The 19,554-nt window shown below is 42.2% G+C and overlaps 1 protein-coding gene across 1 annotated transcript in view; it reads right to left on the bottom strand.

Annotated features, from left to right (window-relative positions):
* Positions 1 to 18,281, bottom strand: part of ROR2 (ROR family WNT receptor 2) — a 68,190-nt gene extending 49,909 nt beyond the window's left edge. The window contains exon 1 of the mRNA XM_085323260.1: positions 18,182 to 18,281. Within this exon, the coding sequence (XP_085179386.1) occupies positions 18,182 to 18,248 (67 nt within the window). The 5' untranslated portion in view covers positions 18,249 to 18,281. The remainder of the gene's footprint in view (positions 1 to 18,181) is intronic.
* Between the last annotated feature and the right edge of the window lie 1,273 nt (positions 18,282 to 19,554).

The following is a 19,554-nucleotide window of genomic DNA, read 5'->3' as shown; positions in this document are numbered from 1 at the left end:
TTTTTTTAATAAGTAAAGCAATTGTGTATACATGCCAAAGCTCTTCAGCACCTCAGCGGTAAAATCACCATTCAAGCACAACCAATAGAGGCTCTGAACACACCTGCAGTAGCTCAAAGAACACCAAGCAACATGATAATTATCCCTGGCATTATTACATGATTGATTATTTTACTGCTCCTGGCTGTGAAAACAAAATAGTCCCAACCAAAAGGTTGAAAATAATCATGATTTATAACACTCCATCAACTGGGAAAAACAGCGATTTTCACAGTGCTGCTTCCCCCCCCCCCCCCAAAAAAAAATTCAGAATCCAAAAACACCAGTTCTGTTTGCAGCCTTAGGCTGAAATCTTTAAGACTTCAATACAGAAAAATACTCTTAGGTTGAAGGAACACTTGAAAATATACTTATTTCTAAGCGTGCTCTTAAGTGTCTTCCTTTGTTAGAAACAAAACAACATTAATCCACCTCAGGCTAGCAGGTAATACGAAAAGAGCACAGGGTACAACCGAGTTTAGGAGAAAGCAGAGCAAAAGTTGCTGTTAGGTGCCTTAGCGGTTACGCTGACCTGACGGACCACGGCCGGCAGGGGCTGCGTGGCGAGTGCGAAAATCTTTGCTGCAATTTGTTTAATTTTCATKTGGCTTAAAAGCGGGCACGTGGGTTTAGCAGAGCACTTCTCGAGGAAGCACCAGCAACCCAAATACTGCCTAGGCGCCTCGGCAAAACAGCGCTTCTCCCCCCGGCTTCGGCGCTGCCGGGCACCGCGTTTTAAGGAAGGAGAATATTCCTTACAGCGCGAATTAAGGTTAGGGGAAATACGTGCTSTATCTTACCGCGCTTCCGTCGCGTCCGAGCGTTTCGAAATASGCGCGGGAGGTACTCCGCACAGACCCCCACGTTACTTCTACACTTGACACGTTCCCTCGCGACCGCTGTTTGCTTAATCAAAACGGACAGCTGTGGCTTTCATTATCCTTAAGCAAATATTTGCGCGGGTATTACTTTCTTGTGTTAYCCATTACCATAAAGTTTTGCAAGCAAAAGCCAACCGTGCCAACCCAAACGTCCTCGCACGTGAGCTTTTCCTAACAAGTATGAGCAACTGCCGAGGAAACCGCCCCGAGCGCGCAGGCGGCTCCGGGCGCCGCCGGGAACGGGTCCTGCCGCCTCTGCCCCTCGCAGCGGCCAACGTTAATCCTGGGCCGGCACCAAAAACATCGGTGTCCTGCTGCGAAGCGGGCCCCGTCTCACTTCAGCTTCACCCGCCACGGGGTTAGAAAGCGTTATCCGACGGCTGCTTGAGGGCTCAGCCTTACTGCCGGTAAATAAAACCTGCAGTGTAAAAGACTACCGGTAAAACCAGCAACCGCGAGGCGCTCTTGCTAGCGTTTAGAGATGCCATCGATGACGTGGGCCGAGGGCACCCACCGCGGCACAGGCGACGAGGAAGGTTTATTACGTTAGCCTCCAGTTTCATAACTGTGGAAACAGATTTTTTTTTTCTCTAGTACTATTAGGCATGAATTTCGCCATAACTATCATTTTTTCAAATGCCTGTTATTCCCATCATTTGTTTTTGTGAGCATCCAGCTGTTTCCTTCACACTTTTGGGGTATAGGTGAGAATTTTTACATCTTCCTATAACAATATTCAACTACAGCCAAATTTTAAAAATCTTTTTATTCAGAGAGGAACAGAGAGGTAGCTGATTAGGTCACCGATTATGTGGTACGAAAGGTATGAAAATTCATCCTCCTGGTATGTTACCTGCCTCCTTTGGGAAAATACTTGGGAAATTCTACTCAAAGCCTCAACCGTAACCTAGCACATAAGCTGTCTGTTGGGGCACTGCAGAAATGCATCTTTGAGAAGAGTGCAGTGATTATTCGTAGGCCCTGCACCCTCTATCCCTAGACATCAAATCAAGACTGCACTGGGAAGAAGCTTCTCTGCGTCTCGCGCTACTCGCTGCCTCTTAGACTTTCTACAAAGCAGCCAACATGAAAGAGACTCAGTGATTTACAGCCCAGCGCTATGAACGCAGATAAGATCTGGTCAAAGATCTAACACAAAACAAAGAAGTCGGTATTAATGCTTGGATTGGCTTCTCAAATATTTAAAACTACTATGACCCAGAAAGCCAGCAGATGGATATATTGCCCTCGACCTTGTCATTTTTTGCTAGTCTGTTCTTCTCTGCTCTGTCTCTGTATTCTGCTTTGTATACATTAATCTGAAATTCCTAACCCCGCTTGCTTAATAGAGTAAGCACTGCATGTATAATAGTTTATTAAGTGCTCTGCTCAATCACCTGTCTGCCCATTAGTATCTTCTGGCTCCACAATATGGCTGAGACRTCGTTTTTGCTGTTGGTGGTTGTCAGAAGAACAGTATCAGTAGAAGAGGCTGCTACGATATCTCCTGAGATAATGAAAATCACACTTGAAACATATTTTAAGAGTATTTAATTTCAGTTGGTTTGTTCCTAAAGTGAAAATATGATTTGCATTTTCTCCCGTGCAACACATACTGCTCATTTTGCACTGCTCCCATGCAACAACAGTTGCTCAYACTGGCAGTAAATGATGTTATTCTTCAAAAAAGAAGAAAATTCTGTATACTGTCTTGCAGAAGATATATTCTATATATTATTTTGCAGGAAAATTCTAGTTATAATGAAAAGTAAATGAACTCCATTTTCTCCTTATATTTGGCTCATGGACATATAATAAGCCAAACTTGGTAACAAAGGGAAGCAGTGGTAAACTTGAACACACAAACATGACATATCAATTTAAACAAAATAAATGAACAGAACCAAAATTCATTTGTGTACAGAGGAAACAGAAGCAGCTGCACTACATCTACGTATCCTTCTCTCTGTTTACCTCCTCGTCTGCACAAAGAATAACTACACAAAAGTTCAAGCTCTCGCCCTTCAAACCTGGAAAAGGATTACATTTCACRACTGATGCATAGGAGGAGTCTGAAGTATCTGGCACTGCAACTCTYGCATGCTCAAAACTGCTAATAGGAGCCTGAGAATAGAACAATAGCAGATTGAGTCCTTAATTGGCATAAATCCCCTTCCAGGAAAAGGTCTACAAAATGGCAAAAGGAAAATGAAATAGTAAGGACAAAGAAGGAGATTCATAGACTGCAAAAGCCAGCTTTGAGAAATACCTAGCCCTGCCACAGCACAGCAACTCGACCTTTAGTGGTTGCAGAAGGATTGAATTCCCTTATCATAATCCAGCTCTACCTTTTTACCAATTACTTTTCATAGGACAAATGCCACAACAGACTTTCAGTCACTTGGCTTGGCAGGACTTTATGAAATTACTCCATAAACAAAAGAGGCAACATATACACTGTATTATGTTACTGTAACAAGGCTTTTAAGCAGATTTGAAGTGACCTTATTGGCCTGAGTCATAAAACGGCAATTCTTAGTGGGCTCATAATTTATGTGAAAATTTAACTTGTGCAATAGTCCACGGTTGCTTTAGTTAGCAGACCAGGCTAAATCACATTCTGATTTATTGCATTCTGATCTCCCTACTTTTAATTTATTTTTTTAGAAGGGGATTTCTACAGTGCTGTTAATAGAGCTCCAGTGTGATAACAAGAAGCAAGTCAATAACTAATCATGAATTTTGCCTTTCAAATAAAGAATCTAACACACAATGCCAATATCAAGGTGCTACCATATCAACTATAATTAATATACCAGCTGGGTTAATATAAGACCCAGTTATGTTAGATGACTACAAAAGCGTGTCTGACCGAGTATATTGACCAAAAGAGTAAAGCAACACAAAGTACAATAAAAGATAGTGAAGTCTGCTATATAAATTGAAAGTCCCCTCCACTGAATTTCTAACCAAGGTCAACAAGACCTGCGGCCGAACAACCACAGGCTGGCAAGCAGCAGAAGGAGTGAAGGCTATAGTTGCTACTCATCCCATTTCAGCCAATTAGCATGTAAATACAGCTGACCAAAATTAAGACTTGCTTGCAGGATGTCTGCAGCGTAAGCTATAATTCAGTACTAATAAGAATGGAATTATTCAATTCAGCATTACTCAGTCTTTTTCATAGCATTAGAGTTAAATGCTGCAATTTTCCGACTATGCTCGGCTGTTCTAATTATGGGAAAATTTTTAAAGGGTAAAATATAGCGTATAACTGGGAAATGAAGGAGATTACAAAACTCAGGCATAGAAACAAACAAGCTTGTGTCAAAAATTCACGTGCTAGCTCTTCAGTCTGTACTGCATAAGTGGCCTACAGAAGTAAGTCTTTACAACCGAGGATGAAAGTCCATTGTTAGTTGTTCAAGTGAGAAGCGCTTTGTACCGTGAAGTAGTTTAAAAAAATTCATATTCACCTAGCAAAATATGTATGCAAAATAACATTTAAGTTGCTTTCTGCTTTCAAGGTTTTCAAAAATAAGGCAAGCACAGAAAAGCACTTGCATTTCTATTCTATCATRTGCTGTATGTCGGATGTCGTTAAGATGTAATTGTTTACAAACATAAGTGCCGAGCATTTGAAAATGTGCTTTTTGATATTAAATTAGCGTAACGTGGTTGCTACTGCCAGGCAGGACAACAGCAACAGCAGCCCTTGCAGCCTGCRTCACCAGTGCAGACTGACTCCCAAGGGCAGCGGGCAGAAAGCCCTGCTGCCCTCCCGTGCGAGCCGCCGCCGCCGCCGGAGGGGGGCACCTCTCGGCCCCCTGCGCCCGCTGCTCTGCTTCCCCCAGGGAGCCTACGGAAAGCCTCCACAGGGCAGATGTAACGGGGCGGGGGGGACCCAAACAAACATATTAGCCATTTTTTTCCTCTTCTGCACGTGCCAAAAGYCTGGTGGCCTCATTCGAGGCACCTCTGGAGTTGCTACTTGGCATCCAGAAGTACCTACTGAATTCCCGATGCCTCCTGAGTCATCACTGGGTGCTTCCTATTTCTGCTTGCCCACCTAGTTGTCTTTTCCTAGAGGGGCAAGTGCTCGGGTGAAAACCCTTATCCCCGCAAACTTGAGCAGACAGTCTGTTTAGAAACAGCAGAGTAGCTTGCGTGTATGGGGGGGAAATATTACTGTCRCATTACAATAAATAAATAAAAGCGAGGCTTCAGCAGGCTGGTCAAAATAGGCCATTTTAAAAAAGTTAGCACATCTATGGGGAGGAAAAAAAAAAATCCTGTGAGTTAACAGAGATCCTCACCATTAGGGTTTCAAACCACACAACTAAAACCAGCACCATACCTTAACTCTGCAGCTTCCCTCGCTAACGTAGTACAGCATAGGCAGTTTATGATTGCTTGTGTGGYCATAATCTCAGGCTAGCTGACAGACTACAGTGTTTCTGTAAATATTCTGGACAAGAGCCATAAAGTATGAAGCATTCTCTGTTTATATTTAAAAAAAAAATCCCTGAACCAAGGACGCATTTCACCTTGGCGCACTCAGAGCCTCTCTTGCTCCCTCCCTCTCTCCTCCCAGGGAAAGTTCTCAACTCTCCCCACGTTTTCACATTAGCAAGCTCAGCCAAAAGACTTGCACTAACCCTGGTGAAAATATTTAAATGCACGTGCTTAAAGTCAGGTCTTAAAAAGTTAAGTGCTCTACAAAAACGGACTGAATTGCCAAGGTGCTGGTTAAGCCATTTTCCGCTGGGGTCCACTGGAGTTACAGGTGTTTCAGCACAGAGGGGAGAACCCAGCCACTTCCATTTAGGTCCTCAAGCACGGGGATTTAAAGACTCAGTTCTGAAAATCTTTGGTCTCTTCAACTCGCCAAGCTTAAGAACAAATTTTTTAGATTATGCTCCAATTGCATACRCATTTCTGACTCACCTAGTTTTTAATATGACATTAACTTTAAAGCTTAACATGTAAAGCAATACATTCAAATGGATATTTGTTGCTTTCCTCCTCTGCTGCTTTCTTAGTTGTATCCAGGTGGAAGACGTTTATGCCCGGACGTCTCAGGCACGTTGACTCATCACTCATAACGTGGGACAGCACTATGCTCTGTTTACAGCCCTGCACAGCTTAATGCGTTTGGTGGCATTTTGTTTCTGCCAGACGTTGCCCTATTCCAAATTTGTACACAACGAAAGAAACGTAACCGTGAAATCTTGCCTTTTGGCAAGACGACAAAACAGACATGCATTAACTGTCGGCTTTCCAGAGTTTACATCACTCACACCCCTCAGTCTACAAGGACCTACAAATTACAGCTGTCGAAGTTTTTGCATAACCTAAACTTTCAGCTCGAGAGAACCCTTACTTGTCTACATTTATTTATATTCTTGGTAATGGAGTGGTTCATTATTTATACTAGCTGTTTAAACAGTAACAGGGTTGTTTTAGGAATTGTGCGTTTGTGCAGAGATGGGCTGTGCGTTTTACGTAGTTGAAGAAAATCGAGTTCCAGCAAACCTAACAAGTTGACTCTGTTTTTCGCGGTCATRACAATAAACTATTTTTATCTAAGATGTTTCACAAGTTTTAGCAAGCAATGTAGATTAAGTTACCTGTCACACGTCCTAGTCACGCTGCTTCACTGTTCAACCTTAACGTTGTTGAATGTATAAGCAGACAACGGCTGTGTTTTCAAGTCTCYTTCCATTTTTAAAAATGCAACTTTGCCCACGTGCAAAGAGCAGCTCTGGAGAAACGGGCTACGTTGGAGTAACTCCCTACACCCTAMACTATCCCCTAACTGCACTGGAAATCAAGGCTGCAAATACTCAAAACTGGAAAAGGGTGAACCTTTTTCAAACGGGGAGCGCAAAGAGAGTGTTAACACCCATAGGCGTATACTGTACGTGCATACATGTATGTGCACTACATTTTAATTTGGATTTTTTCCTCCCTTCTCCCTTTCTTTTCTTCCCTTTTCCTGGCATCTTTCAAGCATGTATCTCTTTTAAGAGTAACCCCCAAATGTAGCAATTTAAGTAATTTTGTGAAAACTTGTTCAAAAAGTTCACAAAGCAACACTTGGCATCTCGCTTCTCAGAYGTCAGGCGCGCCTGAAGAAAGACGGAGGGGCTGCGCTCTAACGCGCTGCCAGGGCCCACGCAGCGGCACGAAGGGGAGCGTTTACGACCTCAGAGAGATGGGATTTCCCTCGGCTTTAAYGAGCCCCGACGTGGGAACAGCACTCTCAGCGCCCGCTCGCGCAGCAGCGGCCCCCGTGACGATACATCTGCCGCTGCAGAAGGGGAGGGAAGGGAAGGAGGTGCGGAGGACGCGGGCAAGGAGGCAATGCGGAGGAAGCCCTGGGCAAGGATGCTAGCTGCAGCCCGGTTAGTCTTCTTCAGGGCATTTTGTACTAGGAAAAAAAACAGRAAGCCAACACAACCATGAAGCAAGTGATACCTGGTATTCTGGGTAACCGAGGGAAATTTTTTTTTTTGTTTTTTCTTTTGCACACCTCAGACCTGCAACGTGTGTGGCTCACAAAGTTAAGAGCCTGAGCTGCATTCGAGAGGCAGACTGTGCTGCTCGGCCSAGCTGGCGAGCCAGGAAGGACGGATGTGCCAGCGTTAGGGCACACCTCTTGCATCGATCAGCCATGCCTTCGTCAAGCAGCACGGGCCCCAGCTYCATGCTTGCCAACCTCCCCCCCACCACCACAACCAAAAAGTGGGAGGGAGGACTGACGGACTCACTTCCATATCAAGAGGATTTAACAGAAAGGTAGGAAGGCAGAGAGGAAGTAGGGACCTGAGGAGGTTTGGAGAGGTCTTCRGAAGGGAAGGGGGACCTAGGAGATAGGGAGGGACTGCCTGCAGTCCTATAGGAGAAAAACACAGACACAGAGGCATGTGCACAGAGGAAGGCACTAAGGGATGCTTGGGGGCTGGAGGAGGCAGGTTGGGGATGTTGAGATGCAGAGGTCCCACCGGGGAGGCAGCAGCAAGTGAGTGGATGAAGTGCTCAGCAAGGTATTTACTCATTTGACTAATTTAACCCAGATSTGTCTCTTTCAACCACACCACCTAAGCATCTAGTTTTGGCTTGTGTAGCCTAAACTGCTCTAACCCTCRCTCTCTCAGATCAGAGAAGTGAAGGTTAGAGGAACCCAAGACTCTCAGATAGGTCTTTAGAAAATTTAAGAAAAAAAACGTTGGAGGGGAATAATCTGTGGYATTTGAAAAAAAGTTTGGTGGTCCCAGCCTGAAAGTATTTGGTTGATACAATATACATCAAGTACACAATGACTTTGCTCAAGGACATTTCATAATGTGAAGCACTGCTTCACTTCACTTTTCTATTACAAGCTGGAATGATCAGGTCCATATGAGCAATAGCAATGGGTTTATTTTTAGAAGAAAACACTAGTAGCTTAATTTATAGCCAGGAATGACAGATATTTGGGTAAATTATTTTTTAACTACGAGAACAATTAAACATCAGATGGTCAATCCTTTTCTGGAGACTTTAAGTTTACCAATTAATAACCAGAAAAGGTGATAAGCTGCAGCTCATCTTTTGTTGTGAAGCGGTTAGCCAAGCTAAGTTATTTCCGAAACTACAATTTTTGAAACACAGCACAGCTTGCCAGCTAGTTCTGTGAAGTCACTCAACATCCTCGTAGTAAACATGTGAGGAAACACGAGCATATCTAAGCATAAGCATATCTCAGTCACTGTTTYTGAGAGCAGATAGACAGCAAGAGAACCCCAAAACCCCAAAAAGGAAAAAGTGCAAATGGTTTGTAGTTGATCTCTTTGCCTTCGTCGTAAGCAAATGGAATCTGCACATACAACAATTTATGGTCTAGTCAAAAAGCTCGCCTAGGTATTTGTCCCAACACCAAGCAGATATAATCCACACATTTATGATACCTGTGCAACTCAACCGTTCCACACCCAGAATAGTGGAGCTTCTCCTAGTACAGAAAATGAAGGAATAACTCTGGATAAAACAGCTATGCCAGTGGCCACAAATGTTCATCTTCTTGCTTATACCATGCAACCAAAGAAAATAAGTGTCAGCAGAGAGCAAGGAGAGCCAAGATGTTTTTAAGGAAGCAGATATTGCAAATGTCTTTGATTCCTAGCAGCCTACGCTTACTGCCTAGCAAGAGTTGTGACTGATACACGAATAAGAAACAGGGTATTAAATATAGGCATTCACTCTTCTCTTCAGATCAACCAATTCAGTTCTCCAATATTACACGTGCTAGTGTACCTGTGGAAAAAGTACTACAGCCCCTCATCACTCATTATAATAACCATATAGTCCAGAAAGTTATTTTCTTTTGAAAAACAGTTTTATAATAAGCAAGCAGTACATTTTATCCYGGTAGCAACATGCCTCAAAGCATTTTCTATCATCAATAAGGTTTGTCATTTTACAAAAGTATACTAAGGCTATTTGTATTCTACACAAAGCGAGAATGTAGGACTTGAAACACAACACTCAACATTTAAGGTAAAATATGTGCATTTCAATTCAGAATGAGGCACTAAATCAGCCAAAACTTGCTTCTGACAGAGCAGTGATGAATTATAGGATTTTCAGTAATCCTCCAATAAACAAAGCGAACACTGTTCTTCATGCAGAAACTGCTGGTTAAATCGCACACGACATAGATCTGGTATTCTTGCTGGAAAATATGACATTACCTTGATTGTCAGGCAGCCTTCTAGAAACACTCAATTTTCCAGCCTGCCTCTCTGTAAGCACACAGTTTAGAAGAAAAATTATGTGATAGAAGTCATAAACATACAAAAACTCCACCTAGCAATGCAGACCTTAAAAGAGTTTTCTATGCTCAGGATCAAGGGAGAAAAACGCTTTCAAAAACACACTGCGAAGGAAGGAAGAAGGACTACGYGAAGCTGGAATTATTTTGCGACGCAAAGCAAAGCCCCCGTCATCCCTCCCCAACAGGCTGTAAAGATGCCTAAGGCTGAAGTCACCGGCGAGAGGCAGGACCCCRCGCGGCACCTCGCACAGGTAAGCGGCGGGCAGCTCCCCCGACGTCTGGCCACGAAACAGCAGCACCCGCGCCGCGCTGCCGGGCACAGCTCCTATTCGCACGCAAGCCCTCGACCCCGTATTCACTGGGAAAACGGGTCTGTTTCGAACCAGTTYGCGGAGCGGAAACGCAGCCTACGTACAGCTCTGTGCAAGGGGAGAACGCGGCGGGGCAGAAATCGTTCACAGCGTAATTCCAACTCCAGCCCCTGTGTTAAGGCTGGTGCAAAAAAAGTCAACGCGTATAAAAGGCAGGTCAAAAGAACGAAAATACATCGCCTCCCCCAGGCGTCTGCTTTTGAAGTGGAACGCAAAACCGTGCAGCAAAGGGCGGAAAAAAACGTATCAACACGTTCTATCAATTTTCCTTTCCTCGGAGGGCTGTGCTTTCAGACCTCCCTACGGATCTGGGCAGGGTGGACAAAAAGAGGAGAATTAAAAAAAAGAAAAAAAAAAGAAAAGAAAATAACAACTGGCCTTTGGATCTTCATTTATTTAAAGACACTTTCTTTTAAAATAACCCATTTACAGTTAAATACAAAATTATGGTATCTTGTGCTAAGAAATAGTCTAGTACGCAGTTAATTCAAACCACAAAAATATTCAGTAGTATTTAAAGTGCTAAACTCAAATCTCTTAAAAAGTAGAAGCCAAAGACAAAGCAGCTGCAGCCAGACTATGTTGAAATGCTAAACCAGCTTTTGACAGGAACAGACTATTCCGCAGGTGCATAGCGAATATTTGCTTCATTTCAAATTTCAACTACTTTATTCAAAGCTGAAAAACCAACTGGGATTTTAAAAGGCAGGAAACCTTATTTTTCTCTTACAATCCATGAATAAAAATGAGGTGAGAGGCTGAGATCCAGTTTTAAAATCCCAAAGCCCATGGTAACGAGAAACAATCAGTTCAATTCACTACTATAGATAATATTGTATTTACTAAGTTAACATGTTTCAAATTAAAACCATATTTTCAGAAAGTTATTTTCTCTTCCATATGCATGTTAAAGATAGAGTTTATTCTACTATGACTGTTGTGCCCAACAGCATAAACTGGAGGTAATAAATCATCTACCTTTTAAGCTAGCATTTTTTAAAATTTGTGAAAATGTGAAAAATGAATAAATGTGTTAAACTACGCCACTGCAAAAGTGCATTGCCCCAGGTAGCAAAAGGAGATACCAGTAACATACTTGTGAAACTTTAGTGTTTTAATTATCAGCAAAGAAAACCAATCTTTCCCTATGGGGGGTGGGCTGGAAATTGAACCAGAAGAAAAGCAATGGTTTTCCCATTTTCTAAGTTAAATTACAGTTAAAAGCACTTAAATTACTTTAAATTCATCTACCACRATCATCTTTGCCTAGAACCTGGAAGAAGGACAAGTCAGTGACAACTTTTGGAAACAACCTAGCGCCTCTGCTAAAAGCATTTCACGCTTCTTGCTTTGCATAGCGGCAGAAGGAAGTGCAGATATAAAGAGCTCCAAAAAGCTCTTGGGGAGCTGACAGCGGGATTTGTTGGTTTACCTCTCCACTTCCCGTTATCTGATATTGGGNATGTAGACTGACTTACTTGCATAGACTTTTATTTTATGTTTTCTGAGATTCTAGTGACGCATATGACAGGACCTAAAAATGCCGGTCATACCTTCTAGTCTTGTTTTCAGATAAGGCTGGCAAGCTGGTATGTTCAGCTTGCGCACTGAGGGTGCGATGTTTGGAGAAAGAGAGCACTGCCTGTTGTAAGTGACTTCCAGAGAGCAGTATTTACAAAGCTGGTCATTAAGTTGCACAGTTTGGCTACAGTATTGGGGGGGGAAAAAAAAAAAAAAAAAAAAAGAGAGAGAGAGCTTCATTCCGCTTTAAAACAATTTTCTTCCTCCTGCTAGTGGCACGGAAGCAATATTTTCCCTCTGCCTTTGAACAGCAAAGCACTTTGGCTCTTTGTGGAAGGGTGGAGGAAACGCCAAAAAAATTCAAACACACCAGCAAAAACCTACCTCCTCTGCGGCCACAGAATGTCATTTCTTTAAAGTCTGCAGGCTGGGAGCCTAATCAGCCCTTTGGTAGACATCAACACTTCCATAATTACTCAAGCTGCACAGTGAAAAGACCATCAAGTTTTTGAAGGGCAGGCACAATTCAGTCATTTGATGCTGTAATCTTAGCTCCAGTTTTCGGTTAGAGGGTAAGGAGCAGGTCGTTGAAAAGGCCTGTTTAGGTGACAAGGAGGCGTCTCCTGCAGCAGCCGAGTTGCACAGATGAAGTCAGATCAATTCAAACCACTGGTATAGGCTTGGTATCTGGTACAGCTTACGCRCCAGACTCAAAGAATTTGATATTAAACAACTGTAATAAATACATTAATAAGAGGGTTTCCTCACACTTCTGATCTGAGCACTGCATATACATAGCATGCTCATTTGAAGTCTCACCAGCTCCACTGAACACCTTCAAAATCTTTTCAATATAAAGTTTTTATTACCATTCAAGTGAAGAAAACCCCTTCAGACAGCTTATCTGATAATGCAGAAAATTAAGGACCAAGTTTTAAGTAGCAGATACTCATATACGTGACCAGCCCTAGCTTCAGCAGTGAATGGCAGCCTTGCAGACATTCTGGTTGTCAGTGGGCTGTCATCTCTGTGTCCCAGCTACATGCTCGACAGGATCAGCAACAGAGGAAATCCAGGACATCRCAGGCTATATGAAGACCACGCAGTACCACAGCAAGAACCCTCTCTTTTAATCAGCATTTCAACTTTTCAAGCCACTGCCTCCCAGCAGCAGTATAGATCCCAGCAGGCACTTCATGCAGCCCTGGCCATTCCCAGGAGGAGGTAGTGCCGCAAAGCACTGGTTCTGCTTATCTCCAGGCCACTGTTTATATGGCTCTGCCCAACCCCATCTGTGCTGCTGTAGGCTTGATTACYCCTGCCTCCACAGTGTCACTAACTGGCTCCCTTTGGCACCTGTGTTAGCTAGCTGTTTTCAACTTGATACAATCAGAGCAAATTCAAATGGCTTTTATTCCAAAACTAACACTACAGTAAGCTAAATCTTACCCCCAGATACACAACCTCCCACCTCATGCTGGTATTTCAAGTCAGAAAACATTGTTTATCTAACATGAACCACAGCTGACACAAAAGCTTTGCACTCACATTGACCCTTGGTACCAAAGAAGTTGTTACCAGCACTGCTGTCTTTCAGAGGGTGAGCAGGATATGTTAGAGCGAGATAGATACCCAGTCACTCGCAGAGAGGAAGGTTTTCCAGTCTTTTCTGGAAACACCTCAATGGTCACAGCCCTGAGGACTCAATACTAAGTGAAATGACATCTGACCGAGCATGGTATGACTTAACCTGGCTTCCATAGCTTAACCTACCAGTCTGCAGAAGAGAAGACACAGCAGTTTTTCCTTCCTGGTATTGAYGGACAGATCCTTTTTCTCATGTATCCAGCAAAGAACAACAGAAATGGGCTTCAGTTAGATGATAAAAAGGAGTCAAGGAGTAGAAGTACCTGGGGACATGGAYCTTGCAACATCTGAAAGCAGATGGGAAGGGCAAAGTTGCCTTCTGCTGGATACAGATGAAATAGGCCTTATACAATCAGCTCAGAAATACAGTGAAATGGAGTAGATATACAATCATAAGCCAGATGTAATAGCAATACTGACTTGATATGTAGCTTAGACATGCCAGCTCAAGCCAATTTATGGTGATGAAACGGCTTGCATTTAGTGGCAATAACTGTTCTTCCACAATCCCCAGACAAACCAAGTAAAGTCACTCTTGAACTGAAATAAAATCATTATCTGTGATGTGTTCTAACAGTTAATATACTTTTAAGCATATCTTTCTTAAAAAAAAAAGGAAAAAAAAAGAAGAAGGAGAAGGAGAAGAAGAAGAAGTGGGACTTTCTTGCCCAGGCAAAGCTACACACAACTCAGTTTGATAGTGTCCATAACTGATGTAACATTGGTCAAACCAGCAATCAGTGGGTCATCACACTGCCATTTTCAATGTTTTCTCAAGCATCTAGGTACTGATTACTACCATGCAATATTGCAATTATGCAGCAGCAACATTATACTTATTGTAGTAACAAAGAAACATGGGCAGTTCATGGCTGAAAAAGGAATGGCAAAGAAACATCAATAACTAATGAAACAGCAAGTACAGAATTCGGCAACCTAAGTGCAATATAAGTACTTGTGCCTTCATCTGAGCAGAACATGTAATCGCAGTCCACAAGAACTCAGTAGAAGCAATTATAAATGCCATCAACTCAASATATCTAATGCATATTTTAAATTAACTGGTTAAACAGAAATCCCTTCTCTTTCTCTGCATAAAAAAAGAATACTCTTAAGAGATAAACATGAAAATTGACCCTTGGTGTATACTACAAAATGCAGATCAAAAGCTATAGGCCATATTTTCAATAGAATTCTGCACCTCAAACTATTTTTTGCAGAATTGACAACAGCTACTAAGCATTGGGTACTTAGGAAGATCTTACCCTAACAGCTGTAACTGTAAAATGTTATGATTTTTTTTAATATAATTATAAAAACAAAGGAAAAAAAAATAGGGAATTAGTTCAATCCAACTCATAGATTATCCTTCTAAGGGTAGAATTTAAATTCATAGTGCCTACAGTACTTAAAACATATGTAATATAGCTACCGTGAAATATTTTTTCTAACAAAAATACAAAATTTATATTGTTTATGACTGAGTTCCACTAAAGAGAAGCAGAGCATAGGCAGAAAAAAAAAAGCCACTGTTTCATCAATGACCTGGATGARGGGACAGAGTGCCTCCTCAGCAAGCTTGCTGATGATCCCAAGCTGGGAGGAGTGGCTGACACACCWGAGGGCTGTGCTGCCATTCAGAGAGACCTGSACAGGCTGGAGAGCTGGGCRGAGAGGAACCTCMTGAGGCTCAACAAGGGCAACTGCAGGCTCCTGCTCCTAGCAGGGAATAACCCTAGGCAAGCTGGGGGCCGACCTTCTGGAGAGCAGCTCTGCAGAGAAGGACCTGGGAGTGCTGGTGGATGACAAGTTGACCATGAGCCAGCAATGTGCCCTTGTGGCCTGGAAGGCCAATGGTCTCCTGGGGTGTATTGGGAAGAGTGTTGCTAGCAGGTCGAGGGAGATGATCCTGCCCCTCTACTCAGCCCTGGGGAGGCCTCATCTCGAGCACTGTGTCCAGTTCTGGACTCCCCAGTCCAAGAGAGACATGGAGCTACTGGACAGAGTCCAACATGGGGCTACGAAGATGATCCGAGGGCTGGAGCACCTGCCCTACGAGGAACGGCTGCGAGAGCTGGGCCTCTTCAGCCTGGGAAGAGAAGCCTGAGGGGGRATCTTATCARTGTGTACAAGTACCTGAAGGGAGGGTGTCAAGGGGACGGGGACAAACTCTCTTCAGTTGCCCCGTATGACAGGACAAGAGGCAATGGGCAGAAAYTGAASCACAGGMAGTTCTGCCTGAACGTGAGGGGGAATTTCTTCCCTGTGAGAGTGACGGAGCCCTGGCACAGGTTGCCCAGAGAGGTTGTGGAGTCTCCTCTGGAGATCTTCAAGGCCTGCCTGGATGCAACCCTGTYTAACATGCTGTAGGTGACCCTGCTGAGCAGGGAGGTTGGACTAGATGATCTCCAGAGGTCCCTTCCAACCTTACTGATTCTATGATTCTATGATTCATAGTCCAGGTTATGAATCTGTGCACTGACTCTCACCCTCCACTGATGCATGCAGGCCTTGATGATGTTGTGCAGGATGGATTTAGTGGCTCAGGCTGGTGCAAGCCCAAGGTCCTTTCAGTTCTACAGTCAGCAATGTCACCAGACTCATTCTTCCCCTCTAAACTTTCATTTATGTTTTTATAGCTTAAACAAAGTTTCATCCAAATCATCCAATCCTCTTCTTTTTACGCATTACTTGGTTATAACCTTGAACATTTATAACTTCACAAAATTGCCATTAATATGGACACTTGGTGGTTATGTTTACTTTGATACTCAACAAATTTAGAAGATTTATTAGAGATTATCTAAAAAGATCTTATAGTTTAATAGACAAAATAGATATCAATCAATAGTTATCGATCTAGCTAAACAGAAACATTATTAACTGTTTGTTATTTTACATTTTTAAACAAAGTTTTCTGCATGCTCCTGCTCATTTGTTTTCTAAAGACCTACCAAAACATTATGAATCTTGTGCTACCGTAGCTCTGAAGGTGAGCTGAAGGCAAAGAAATCCGCTAAACTCTCATGTACTTAAGCAAACATTTCCAAAAAACCTTTCTCAAACATGTGTTAGAAATGTTCTTCAGAAGCCAAAGTGAGGTCTCTCCAGTCACATGAAGAGCGACAGCCTTGGCATGCCATTAAGCCAGTTCTTCCTCCTGTTCCTGAGCACACTGCCCTAATGTTCTGTCCCAGAAACAGTAATTTAATTAAATCTGCATTGCTAGTCAACAATAGTAGACTTGGATGGAAAAGCGACTTTAATAAAGAAAAGAATTAACYGAAAGCACGTCAGATGGGACATTTGCTAAGGAGGAGTTCAGGTTCCTGCAAGGGAGGGAAGAGTAGTATTCAGTCGCCAGCATTTGTAGGCACCAAAAAGAAATCCTTCGGCATGGACCAAGTTTGACAGAACAGCTTCCATTTATCACCTTAACGGCAGCAGGAGACATTGTACGGACTCTGGGAAAATGGTGGCCAGGTCCCAGGCAGCGGAAATAAAATTTACAAGAACGGGCTGGGGATGCAGAACTGTGGTCAAAGAAGTGCATGTAATTGGAAGAGGAAAACTATCATCTGCACTTATTTCTCAGAAGTTTCTTGCTTTCTCCTGTTTCCCCAAAAGCAATGAAAGACTGTTCAATGTCYACTGTTTTTCTTCCCTTGCTTTTGCCGTTTCCCACATTAAATTAAAAAAAGGTGAGAGAAAGGCAGAAAAAAACCCACTTTTTAAAAGTAAATGATACCCAAAATACATAGCTCCTCAAGAGAACAATCATCTCACTATAAACCTGGACATTTACCATTTGAAGAGATACAAGTTTTGTTTCTGGCCTTTTTAAAATTATTATTATTATTTATTTTTTATTTCCTTTTTTTTTTTTAACAGATGTTCCACACAACATTAAATTGGGGCTAGAAAGAGGGGGAGGCAGAGAATGAACTTTGGTGTGTTATGGAATTTTTAAAGGCATTTCCTTCTTCCTAAGAGCCAAAAGCTGTGATCACTTAAGTCTTTGCTTTTTAAAATACATATTCATTTTGTAGCTCTTGCCAAACTAAATGAACACAGTCTTTGAAAACCTTTTTGAAAAAAATCATAATTTTCTCAGTCATACTTTGTTTGACTTTTTTCCAAGAACATCAACAAAAATTTATATAAATTTCTTCCTTTACAATGAATTCCCCTTAATTATTCAGAGGTATGCCACACAGCAGATGTATGCCAGCATTACAAAGTTGCCAATCTTAAGCTTTCAGACTTAAATAAATTTGTTTTATTCAGTAATTAGAAAAACATCCATTCATTTCTTCTGGAATGGCATTACCCACATTCTGTAATCTTTTTTTTTAATAGTTTGCCAAAGACATTATCAAGTAATGATCACACAGCTGTTGACACTGAAATTCAAATACTGTTTAACAGTATTATAAAATATTATCACATTTTATACAGTACTTTCTAAAGCTGCAYTTGGGAGTGTCTTCCTTAATGAAATCCTTAAAGTCAACCACATGCCCAAAGAGCATTCCAGTTTTCTCACAAGGCAGATATTTGATGTGCCTTGTAGCTCCCTTCTGTGCAGCCCTGCATGGAAGAACAAAAGATTTGGGAACACTGTTTCCCAGGTAAAACGTTTCTATCCTTCCTGACGAGCTCCAAAATATTAAACATTTCAGAGTGCATTAACGCACCTCACAGATGGCAGTGCGGTTCAGAAGGCCCCKCTATAAGAAGGGGAGAAATTGCACATCTTCTCCCAGAGAGTTGCATATCTGCTGAATTATCTAAGCTAGAGAAGGTTGGAGGAAAATGGAAAATAACTTCACAAAAAATTTGAAAGCTGATTGTTTCTAAAGGCCCAAACGAATCCATTGCTGATCCTGCTGCATTTCACCTACCTACATTACACCTCGGGAACACTCCTCCCGCTCTGCTCTCGCACCTCCTACCCCACGTCTCTCGCATTGCAGAAGATCTTGAAAACCAGTAGCCAGTTTTAGCAGCCGTGAAGCAAGGCAGGTAAGAAAACACAGCCGCCTGGCAGAGAACAACAGGAAAGGTATACTGATAAATCAGCGTACGTGGCAGCAATTAGCTTTAGTAAGCCATTAATAATAAACTGGCCTGCAACGTGGCAAAATCAGCCAGACGCGTCACTTCCAAAGGAAAAGAGGACAGATCGCGCTACGTCTTAGATACTCAAGACGACGGAAGTCGAAGTGTCCGCAGGCTGGCCGCACAGAGCACGGGGCACGTGTCATGCGGGAGAAGATTCCCAGCGCAGACGCCGTTTACGTGCAGGAGGAGGAAGCTGGCTCCAACGGAGCCGGCGCATCCCAGAGGCTAAACTGCAATCTTTCCYTGGCAACGTGTAATGCAAAGTCCCATCTTTTCCTGACAGTTTTTCTAGTCTTTTCCATTCCAAATCCTGACTGGAAGGAAGATGATTATTTAAGCTTTTCTTTTATTCATTCGCTTCATTTGATTATGGTTTAATCTGCATTTACCAGTGTTCGCTGCACTGAGAAATTCAAACCGTGCCCTGCATTTCCATTCAACAACTGCAGTATTTTGTCTCTTTTACAAGCTCAGACTGTGAAGATCACTTACGTTTCAACAAGTGTTTCAACAGATGGAATTAGATGTTTAAGGATAACTGCAATTATTAGCTGTAATAAAGAGAAAGAAGACCTACGATTTCTTAAAACGTGGAGAGCGTTTCAGTTCTCAGTAATTCAAAGCAGTAAGACCATAGGTTTTGTTTGTTTTCATGGATTATCTCAGTATTCTAGATGCAAATCTAGATCTGCAAATTACCTGCAAAACAGGTTATGCAAACCTGTTACTCCAGTAAAAGTGTTACCAGCTTATTCTCTGCTCTAAACAGATCTAACATGACAGAAAAATAGTGCCATCTCTAAAGAAAAAAAAAAAAGAATTCCCATTAAATCTAGAAAAAATAAAAATAACTAYCACTGACTTGGCAATAAATCTTAGCAATAAATAGGAGACTCGAATTCCTAATACTGCAGAAAACAGCTTATGCCATTTTGTCTAAAAAGGCAATACTTCAAAAAGCACAAGAAAAATAAGTAAAACAAATTTAGAGATTAAGCGTATAGCAAATAAGTTTAGTGCTCAAGTTCAGATCTTGGATCTCGGGACCTGTAAACAAAACTGAGAAACKTCTGGGTCCAACTCTTAAGAAAGCTTGACAGTATTAAATCCAAATTCCTAGGAGCTACCATTTCAGCTAGAGAGAGAGTTGTGT

Source organism: Rhea americana, unplaced genomic scaffold (assembly GCF_003343005.1).
Source record: "Rhea americana isolate MKP2758 unplaced genomic scaffold, rheAme1 scaffold_83, whole genome shotgun sequence".
NCBI lineage: Eukaryota > Metazoa > Chordata > Aves > Rheiformes > Rheidae > Rhea > Rhea americana.
This window is presented reverse-complemented; position numbering and strand designations above follow the sequence as displayed.